This window comes from Pristiophorus japonicus, chromosome 26 (assembly GCF_044704955.1).
Source record: "Pristiophorus japonicus isolate sPriJap1 chromosome 26, sPriJap1.hap1, whole genome shotgun sequence".
Classification (NCBI taxonomy): domain Eukaryota; kingdom Metazoa; phylum Chordata; class Chondrichthyes; family Pristiophoridae; genus Pristiophorus; species Pristiophorus japonicus.
The window spans coordinates 6116209-6127500 of NC_092002.1; the positions used below are offsets into that span (position 1 = coordinate 6116209).

Sequence of the window (11292 nt, forward strand, 5' to 3'; positions counted from 1 at the left end):
AAGAAGCCTTGGCGAGTTGCTGCAGTGCATCTTGTAGATGGTGCACACTGCAGCCACGGTGCGCCGGTGGTGGAGGGAGTGAGTGTTGAAGGTGGTGGATGGGGTTGTAAGGTTACAATTTTTCCAGAAAGCACAGAACAAGGCCAGTAACTAAAATGATTTGATGCAAGCTTTTGGAATGAACTGGACAAGGAGCAAAAAAGGTGCCAAGCCTGGGGTTAGGGGGTGACTCACCACCAATTAAGGACAATCTTTGTGGTCAAGCACCAAACTGGGTTTATGCAGAACAACAATAGGATTGTTACATTTTCATAAACTAGCTGTGGAGGCCCTGAACTGATTGGCCAGGAGGGGAGAAAAGCAAATCTCGCTGGAGACACCAAGTCTGCAAGAAGACCAGAACAAAGGGATCCCACCAGGTGCACATTTTTGGAGAATGAGGTATTAAGGATGAGGAGTCATCTTTGGCCTGGTTGGCTCCGTGTGTAAACTGGGAACATTCGGGTCCATTATTGCAGTCAAACAAGATCACCGCAAACAACATATCGATTCAAACACATTGTCGTTAACCGCAGCAGCGAGGGACTATTCATAAGGTGGATATAAATATGCGAGCTGGAGGCGGCTCAGCAGCGAGGAAGAGGGGCGAAGAGAAGCGAAGAGTGGTACCGTATCGAAGTGAGGTACAGAAGGGTCAGAACTGAGAAGAATGGCCAGGAGAGGAAACACTCGGTCAAGAAACCAACGACCAAGAACCTACGATCGACGATTACAGCGATAAACTGGATGGGTGATTGTATGTCTTCAGTCAATTCTCCAAGGAATCTAGTTCTGTAGTTTTGGATAGTTTTATTAAGCAAAAACTGACACTGGGTTAAGCCTAAATTTTGTGCCACAGATTGTCCTTTTTCCTGTAATTCCCGAGGTCAAATGAATCAAGTTGGAATGTAAAAATAAACACCCTACGGGATGCCGATCGAGCGGGCTGCTTTGTCCTGGATGGTGTCGAGCTTCTCGAGTGTTGTTGGAGCTGCACCCATCCAGGCAAGTGGTGAGTATTCCATCACACTCCTGACTTGTGCCTTGTAGATGGTGGAAAGGCTTTGGGGAGTCAGGTGGTGAGACACTCGCCGCAGAATACCCAGCCTCTGACCTGCTCTTGTAGCCACAGTATTTAGGTGGATGGTCCAGTTAAGTTTCTGGTCAATGGTGGCCCGCAGAATGTTGATGGTGGGGGATTCGGTGATGGTAATGCCGTTGAATGTTAAGGGGCGGTGGTTAGACTCTCGCTTGTTGGGAGATGGCCGTTGCCTGGCACTTGTGTGGCACGAATGTTACTTGCCACTTATCAGCCCGAGTCTGAACGTTGTCCAGGTCTTGCTCCATGCCATCAGGCACCAATCAGAGCTATTGGTGTTGCAAATAAACACGCCCATAAAGTAATGATTAAAAGACTAAGGCTGTGAGTCTCTCAACCCCTCCCCTCCACAACAATTCAGGCTTGACTTCCACTCACTGGCTACAATCATGAATTATCGGTGTATGGGAGAAGGTGGATTTTAGTTACACAACGCCCCCTTTATTCTCTTCCCCCCTACCCCACTCTTCCTCCCCACCTAGCTTGCATTCATATAGCACCTTTAACATCGCATGGCGAGTTATCAGACACATAGGGTAACAGGATATAAAATTAGATGCAAACACCCTCAGGTGTAACATTTTATTCATTTATGTGTTTCTCACATTCACATAACATTAACCGACAACCGTTTGCCGCCAGACATCACAGATCAGCGGCTCCAGCCTGTCGTTAAGTTAATTATTTACATTACATACACTTTATACAGGAAAAAAAAAAGAGTTTAGCTTCATAATCCGGGCTTATCGGATAACTGCAATTTACCAGCCGCCTTGCGAACTGTGGAGCCCCTCGCTTCCCTCCCCCTGCAGACTACTCAAACCAAAGCATTAGGGCAGCTGGGCCGCGTGGACCAGGAAAGTCCCAGGCTCGATTCGGGGCCTGTGCTGCGAGAGCCGATATCGATGGGGTGGCAGCGATTGGCTTCGGGCCCCGGGTGGTGGGTGGGGGGGGGGAGTTAAGGAGGGGACATTTAATCGGGGTTTCTATTATCCAGTAGCCGACACTGTAGAGCCTTGTCACTAATGGACACATTTGGTACTGCAGGGGAATGGTGTCACAGTGGCTACGTTACTGAACATGTCAAATTTATCGGTTTTGTCTTACAACATTGCTGTGAAGCGCCTTGGGCCGTTTCACGATGTTCAAGGCGCTATATAAATAAAAGCTGTTGTTGGACTAGTAATATCCAGGAGGCTTCGACTTATGGTCCAGAGACAAGAGTTAAAATCCCACCAGGGCAGCTGGGGAATTTAAAGTCAGTTAAATAAATCTGGAATTAAAAAGCCAGTGTCAGTAATGGTGACCATGAAACTACCGGATTGTCGTTAAAAAACCCATCGGGTTCACTGATGTCCCTTTGGGGAAGGAAATCTGCCGCCCTTACCCGGTCTGGCCGATATGTGACTCCAGACCCACAGCAATGTGGCTGACTCTTAACTGCCCCCTCTGAAATGGCCACACAGCAACTTTGAGCGCAATACATGCTGGCCATGCCAGCAATGTCCACATCCCCACGAGCGATGTCCCAAGGGAGGGAGGAAAGAGACATTGAGCAAGATACAAGGATGTTAACAGAAGAAATGGTTGAAGAGATGGCTTTTGAGTCGTCTACCAATGCACGGCAGAGCAGCGTTGGAAGAACAAAGGGCACCCATGTTGGCTGGGCTTACGATCTATTGATCGATAAAACAACGTGTATTGATATAGCGCCTTTAACGTAGTGAAACATCCCAAGGCGCTTCACAGGAGTGTGACGAGATAGAAATTTGACACCGAGCTATACAAATAGAAATTAGCGCAGGTGTCTAAAAGCTTGGTCAAAGAGGTCGGTTTTAAGGAGCGTCTTGAGTGGAGGAAAGAGAGGTGGAGAGGTTTAGGGAGGGAGTTCCAGAGCTCGGGGGCCCAGGCAACAGAAGGCACGGCCACCGATGGTGGAGCGATTATAATCAGGGATGCTCAAGAGGGCAGAATTAGAGGAGTGCAGACATCTCGGGGTGCGGGGGGGGGGGGGCGTGGTGCTGGAGGGGATGAGAGATAGGGAGAGGCGTGGGCCATGGAGGGGATTTGAAAGTATGGATGAGAAAAGTGATTCACAGGCACAACTCTCGACATTGGCAAAATGGGAGTCTCCGACCTTTCCGGAACATTCCATCTAAAAACAGGGCAACGCCAGCTCTCAGTTTCACAACTCAACAATTCCCAGAGCAAATATCCACTGGGAATTCGCAACCCGCCCGGTCATTATACAAATTAAAAACTAGTGCGTAAAAGCTGGGACAACATTCACGGACGATACAATCAGAGTGAAAATGTCGGTCCTTAAACAAATTCTACAAAAATAATTATTCAACAAGACGATTCACAAATACCAAATGCTTTCCGTTTCCTCAACTTATGTTACAAAAATATTACAAATATTATTATTTTTTTTTTAATTTAAAAATAAAGTAAAAGAACTCCAAGCACAGATCTGACCCAGGATCTGAGGGCTAGAAATTTCGTAGTGCCCGTTTGGGCCGATAACTTTGGTGGGGGGCAGACGGCAAGGATTTGATTGAACCGCTGCAGTCCGTGTGGTGAAGGTGCTCCCACACAGTGCTGTTAGGGAGGGAGTTCCAGCGACGATGAAGGAACGGCCGATATATTTCCCAAGTCAGGATGGTGTGTGACTGGGAGGGGAACGTGGAGGTGATGGTGTTCCCATGCGCCTGCTGCCCTTGTCCTTCTAGGTGGTAGAGGTCGCGGGTTTGGGAGGTGCTGCCGAAGAAGCCTTGGCGAGTTGCCGCAGTGCATCTTGTAGACGGTGCACACTGCAGCCAGGGGGCGCCGGTGGTGGAGGGAGTGAGTGTTGAAGGTGGTGGGTAGCGGGCCGATCAAAGCGGGCTGCTTTGTCCTGGATGGTGTCGAGCTTCTCGAGTGTTGTTGGAGCTGCAACTCATCCAGGCAAGTGGGGAGTGTTCCATCGCACTCCTGACTTGTGCCTTGTAGATGGTGGAAAGGCTTTGGGGAGTCAGGAGGTGAGACACTCGCCGCAGAATACCCAGCCTCTGACCCGCTCTTGTGGCCACAGTATTTATGTGGCTGGTCTGGTTAAGTTTCTGGTCGATGGTGACCCCCAGGATGTTGATGGTGGGGGATTGGGCGATGGTAATGTCCGTGAATGTCGTGAGGAGGTGGTCAGACTCTCGCTTGTTGGAGATAGTCATTGCCTGGCACTTGTGTGGCGTGAATGTTACTTGCCACTTATCAGCCCGAGCCTGAGTGTTGTCCAGGTCTTGCTCCATGTTTTCAGGCACCAATCAGAGCTTCTGGTGTTGCAAATAAACACGCCCAAAAATTCATGATTAAAAGACCGAGGCATGTGGGTCTCTCAACCCCTCCCCAACGACCCTTCCACTCACTGGCTAGAATCATGAACTATCAGTGTATGGGAGAAGGTGGATCTTAGTTACACAACGCCCCCTTTATTTCACTCCCACCCAAACGACAGAGGCGGGGAGGGGTTGACCATTCAGCCCTTGGATCCTGCCTGGTCGCTCGGCAAGGCAATGCTGCTGCCCAAAATGGCGGACAGCGCCTCGCCACCACCGCCGCCGCCGGCGAAGCCCATGTTGAACACGTAGTCGGTCAGGTCCTCCTCGTCGTCCTCCGAGGGGACGGCGCCCAGGTTGTCGACGGCCATCAGCGCGCTGTAGGCGACGTCGAGGGCGGGGCGCAGAGCCTCGGCCTCCCGGCAGTCCCCTCCTGCCTCCACCGCCTGCCCGTAGAACCCGCCGTAGCCGCTCGCGTCAGCCGGCTCGTCCTTCAGGTAGCACGGGTCGCCGTACAGCCCGCCATCCTGCAGCCCGGCAAAGGGACCGTCGCGGTAGCACGTGGCAGCGGCAGCGTATTCCCGGCCGAAGCAGCTCCAGGGTTTGCTCCCCTGGCCCCACGTAAAGAGCTCGGCAAACTCCTCCCCTTCCTTCTTGGTGAAAGTTTGAACTGCCTCCGCGTTGGCCGAAAATTGGAAATCTGAAGGACCACAATGAGCGAAAGCTTGATTAGAAAACTCTTTGTCCTTTTATATACACAACTATTTTGGTCGAACCAATAATGAAGTGCCCCCTTGATTAAAGGGGGCACTAAAACCGACAAATTAAACTTTTAACATTAAATGGATCAAATTAAAATTTGGTTGCCGGGGGTGATGGTGCACTCCAGTCCCTCCGGCGCCCACCTCTCGCGAAAGGCCGGTGGACACCGCGTGCTCCATCGCCAGGGACACCCCTGGCTCGGATGTAACCGTGGAAGAGAGGCAGGCAGTCGGGCTGAACGACCCCCTCGACCGCCCGCTGCCTGGACCGGCTGATGGCCCCCTTGGCCAGGCCCAGGAACAGTCCTACGAGGAGGCCTTCGGACCTGCCCCGCTCCCCCTCCGCACAGGGTGATCAGGAGCGTGGGACTGAAGTGCAGCCAGAATTTGAGGAGCAGCCCCTTCAAATAATGGAAGAGGGGGCTGTAATCTCATCCTTTTATACACAAGCCTCAAGCATGCAGGGTTACCAGGGATGTGGCAAGTCAGTTATTGTGGAGAGACTGGAGAAGCTGGAATTATTCTCCTCCATAGCAGCAACAACCTGTATTTATATAGCACCTTTAATGTAGTGAGACATCCCACAGAAGTGTTACAACACACAAAAATTTGACACCGAGCCATTGAAGCAGAAATTAGGGCAGGTGACCAAAAGCTTGGTCAAAGAGGTAGATTTTAAGGAGCGTCTTGAAGGAGGAAAGCGAGGTAGAGAGGCGGAGAGGTTTAGGGAGGGAGTTCCAGAGCTTGGGACCCAGGTAACAGAAGGCACGGCCACCGATGGTGGAGCGATTATAATCAGGGATGCTCAGGAGGGCAGAATTAGAGGAGCGCAGACATCTCGGGGGGGTTGTGGGGCTGGAGGAGATTAGAGATAGGGAGGGGCAAGGGATTTGTAAAGAAGGATGAGAATTTTGAAATCAAGGCGTTGCTTAACCGGGAGCCAATGTAGGTCAGCGAGCACAGGGGATAATGGGTGAGCGGGACTTGGTGTGAGTTAGGACACATAGAAACATAGAAAATAGGTGCAGTAGGCCATTCAGCCCTTCTAGCCTGCACAGCCATTCAATGAGCTCATGGCTGAACATGCAACTTCAGTACCACATTCCTGCTTTCTCGCCATACCCCTTGATCCCCCTAGTAGTAAGGACTACATCTAACTCCTTTTTGAATATATTTAGTGAATTGACACGGGGCACAGGGGGTGATGGGTGAGCAGGACTCGGTGCGAGTTAGGACACAGGGCAGTGAGCACAGGGGGTGACGGGTGAGCGGGACTCGGTGCGAGTTAGGACACGGGGCAGCGAGCACAGAGGGTGATGAGTGAGCGGGACTCTGTGCGAGTTAGGACACGGGGCAGCGAGCACAGAGGGTGATGAGTGAGTGGGACTCGGTGCGAGTTAGGACACGGGGCAGCCGAGTTTTGGATCACCTCTAGTTTGCGTCAGGTAGAATGTGGGAAGCCAGCCAGGAGTGCGTTGGAATAGTCAAGTCTGGAGGTAACAAAGGCATAGATGAGGGAGAAGGTCGAGGAGATTAAATAGAGGTGTTCAAAATCACGAGGGGTTTTGATAGAGTAAATAAGGAGTAGCTGTTTCCAGTGAGAGGAGGGTTGGTAACCAGAGGACACAGGTTTAAGATAATTGGTGAAATTAGGTGATTTTTAAGAAACCACAGTGAGTTGTTGTGAACGGGAACGCGCTGCCTGAAAGGGCGGTGGGAGCAGATTCAATAGTGACTTTCAAACCGGGGAATTGGATAAATACTTGAAGGGGAAACATTTGCTGGGCTGTGGGGAAAGAGCAGGGGGTAGTGGGACTGATTGGATCGCTCTGTCACAGAGCCGGCACAGGTTCGATGGGCCGAATGGCCTCCTCTTGTGCAATATTATCTTCCACTTAAATCCACATTCTGAGCTCCTATTTTTAAAGTTCAGATTTAAAAAAAAAAAGGAGTTTTAATATTTTCTTCTAAGCTCCAGTGAACAGGCCAGTGGTGGACCAGAGGGACAAGGTCAAAGGTCCCATGTTAATATCCTGGCCTGTGTCTAGTTAGCTAACCTCATCCAGAGCAGTAAGGAAGGGAAATGGAATTGGACTCAGTGCCCAGAGATGGTGTTGGGTGGTGGAGGGAGGAACAGTAACTCCCAAACCCGCGACCTCTACCCCCTAGAAGGACAAGGGCAGCAGGCGCATGGGAACACCACCACCTCCACGTTCCCCTCCCAGTCACACACCATCCCGACTGGGAAATATATCGGCCGTTCCTTCATCGTCGCTGGGTCACAATCCTGGAACTCCCTCCCTAACAGCACTGTGGGAGCACCTTCACCACACGGACTGCAGCGGTTCAAAAAGGCGGCTCACCACCACCTTCTCAAGGGGCAATTAGGGATGGGCAATAAATGCAATTTGAAAAATCAGCCAGGGTTTCTACTGACCAAGGAAGGGAGACTTGTATCAAAGTGGTGTTTATGTAGACACCTCAAGTTGCTGGAGAAATACCACCAGCGATGTCTCCGCAAGATCCTACAAATCCCCTGGGAGGACAGACGCACAAACATTAGCGTCCTCATCCAGACCAACATCCCCAGCATCGAAGCACTGACCACACTCGATCAGCTCCGCTGGGCAGGGCCACATTGTCCGCATGCCAGACACGAGACTCCCAAAGCAGGCGCTCTACTCGGAACTCCTTCACGGCAAACGAGCCAAAGGTGGGCAGAGGGACACCCTCAAAGCCTCCCTGATAAAGTGCAACATCCCCACCGACACCTGGGAGTCCCTGGCCAAAGACCAGTCCGCCCTAAGTGGAGGAAGTGCATCCGGGAGGGTGCTGAGCACCTCGAGTCTCGTCGCCGAGAGCATGCAGAAAGCAAGCGCAGGCAGCGGAAGGAGCGTGCGGCAAACCAGTCCCACCCTCCCCTTCCCTCAACCACTGTCTGTCCCACCTGTGACAGGGACTGTGGTTCCCCGTATTGGACTGTTCAGCCACCTAAGAACTCACTTTAAGAGTGGAAGCAAGTCTTCCTCGATTCCGAGGGACTGCTCTATGATGATGACCAATATATACCCTCCCTTACAGTTCATGGCATGGCAATTAACCCTATTATTAGAGCCAGGCTGTTCAGGGGTGATGTCAGGAAATGGTCCTTCCCACAAAGGATGCTGGGATTTGTGAACAAAAACTTGAGGCTGTGGTTATCAATTGAAATTTTCAAAGACAGCGATCGCTAGATTTTTGATAGGCAAGGATGGTCAAGGGATATGGAACAACGTGGGTAAAAGAATCGAGGGAGAGATAGCAGAGGCCTCACTACACATATTTAATCATTCATTAGATAAAGGTGTAATGCCAGAGGACTGGTGGATAGCGAACGTGACACCTAGATTTAAGGACGATAGAACATGTCCAAGGAATTACAATCACCATAGGAAGTCCCTCGAATCGAGGGTGACTTGCTTCAGTGAAGTTCACAGGTGTTTCAGTGAAGGACCTAATATTCCGGATCCCGAACTACATCCTGAAGGGTGGAAGATGCCTGTGGGTGAATTTTTTTAACGTGGGGTGACCGTTGCACACCAGCCACCACACGGGGCTTGACAGAGCGAGGTCTCGGTCCAGTGGCAAGGGTTAACCAGGACGACTGGAGACCAGCTCTGCTGCACGGACCTAGTGCGCGCACACATATCGCACAGTGTGGGCTGGCCCCGTGCTGCCCCTGGGCCCTCGCCTCTTCTGGGGCCCCGAACTCTCACCTCTCCTGGGCCCCGATCACGTCCCTCTAAGGGAATTATAGACCAGTCAGCTTAACATCGGTGGTAGCAAAAATAATGGAATCCCTACTAAAAAGGAGAAAGTAGAACATTTAGAAACCAAAAATATAATAAAGTCAGCGTGGATTTCAAAAGGGAAAGTCTGGCTTGACCAACCATTTTTTGAAGAGGTAACAGAGCGAGCAGACAAGGGTAATGCGGTAGATGTAATTTATCTAGATTTGCAAAAGGCCTTCGATAAAGGTACCCCTTTACAGACTGATGAACAAAGTCAGAGAATGCGGAGTCAGGGGACAAGGTGCAGAATGGATCGCTAGCTGGCTTCAAGACAGAGAGCAGAGAGTAGGGGTAAAGGGCAGCTAATCACAGGGGCAGAAGGTGGGCAGTGGTGTTCCACAAGGATCAGGGCTGGGACCACTGCTCACAATTTATATTAACGATTTAGACTTTGGAATCAAAAACACAATTTCTAAATTTGCAGAGGACAGACTCAGAGGGAGGTGAATCTTTGGAATTCTCGGCCCCAGAGGGCTGTGGATGGTCAGTCGTTGAGCATATTGAAGGCAGAGATAGATTTTTGGAGTCTAGGGGAAATCGAGGGATCGGGCGGGAAAGTGGAGTTGAGGTCGAAGGTCAGCCGTGATCTCATTGAATGGCGGAGCAGGCTCGAGGGGCCGAATGGCCGGCTCCTGCTCCTAATTCTAGTGTTCAATACTTGCTGTCTCGTCTCGCAGACATCCTAGCGAGGAATCAACACCATCAGGAGGTGTGTGTGGGGGGGGGGGGGTGAAATACACTTTCACATCAAAGTGGTGACCCTTCCGATCTACATTTCTACCCCCCCCCCCACCCCCCGCCCCCAACTCTTCCAATTCACCGCGTGGAAATCAAGCTTCGGGCAGTGATCATCACACACCCGTCCTTTGGAGGTCACGGCTGGTGTCCCAGGACATGGTAAGCTGCCCCTCCATCTCCCAGGTCCACTTAATTTATTCTAGTGAACCTCGCATCGAGCGCCATTGAAGCAAAGCCGACCTTGGTTCCCCCACTGCCTGCTTCTGCCTCACCACCGAGTCTATCGGAGTAAAACTGGAGCCTGGTCAGTGACGCAAAGGGATTCGCTGGGTCGGGAAACCAGGATCACGGCAAGCGGAGTGAATATTGGCACCACTGCGTCAGCCAGTGAGATGGAGGCAGGGGGGGGGGGGGGGCGGGGCTTGCAGTGTTCGCACTGACGGGGCTCGCAAACTAGACGACAGCCAAGAGTCTCCCGATCGCAGCGGGTTTATTCCTCCACCAAAAAAAAATACAGCGAGTGGAGGGGTTTCCAACAATACCAATTGCGGGCGTAGAATCGATCCCAGTCGGTTCCAGCTCGCCGGGCGTGACTGTCGGGGGAATTTACCCAATCAGCATCACGCTGGCCGGGACTTGTGCTGTCACTGCGTGCAGCTTTAGAGGTGATCCAAAACTAGGCTGCCCCATGTCCTAACTCGCACCAAGTCCCCACTGGATTTCTCGGTGACTATCTTATATTGATAGCCTCTAGTTATGCTCTTCCCCACAAGTGGAAACATTAGAACGTAAGAAATAGGAGCAGGAGTAGGCCATACGGCCCCTCGAGCCTGCTCCGCCATTCAATATGATCATGGCTGATCCGATCATGGACTCAGGTCCACTTCCCTGCCCGCCCCCTTATCGTTTAAGAAACCGTCTATTTCTATCTTAAATTTATTCAATGTCCCAGCTTCCACAGCTCTCTGAGGCAGCGAATTCCACAGATTTACAACCCTCAGAGAAGAAATTCCTCCTCAATTCAGTTTTAAATGGGCGGCCCTTTATTTTAAGATTATGCCCCCGAGTTCTAGTCTCCCCCATCAGTGGAAACATCCTCTCTGCATCCACTTGTCAACACCCCTTATAATCTTATACGTTTCGATAAGATCCCCTCTTAATGTTCTGAATTCCAACGAGTAGAGGCCCAACCTACTCAACCGTTCCTCATAAGTCAACCCCCTCATCTCCGGAATCAACCGAGTGAACCTTCTCTGAACTGTCTCCAAAGCCAAGTATATCCTTTCGTAAATATGGAAACCAAAACTGCACGCAGTACTCCAGGTGATACAAACACTCTGGATCCACTCTATCAAAACCTTTCATCATTTTAAAGACCTCTATTAGGTCACCAGAGCCATCTTTCTCCCTCCCACCCACCCCCAAAGAGAAAAGAGACTCAGCCTATTCATCCTTTCCTGATATGTATATCCTCGCAATTCTGGTATCAGCCTTGTAAATCTTCTCTACCT

General features: G+C 51.0%; 1 protein-coding gene across 1 annotated transcript in view; it reads right to left on the reverse strand.

Moving 5' to 3' along the window:
* Positions 1 to 4652: 4652 nt before the first annotated feature.
* The window catches only part of LOC139239026 (uncharacterized), a 44654-nt gene continuing 38014 nt past the window's right edge, over positions 4653 to 11292 (reverse strand). The window contains exon 6 of the mRNA XM_070867529.1: positions 4653 to 5152. Within this exon, the coding sequence (XP_070723630.1) occupies positions 4653 to 5152 (500 nt within the window). The remainder of the gene's footprint in view (positions 5153 to 11292) is intronic.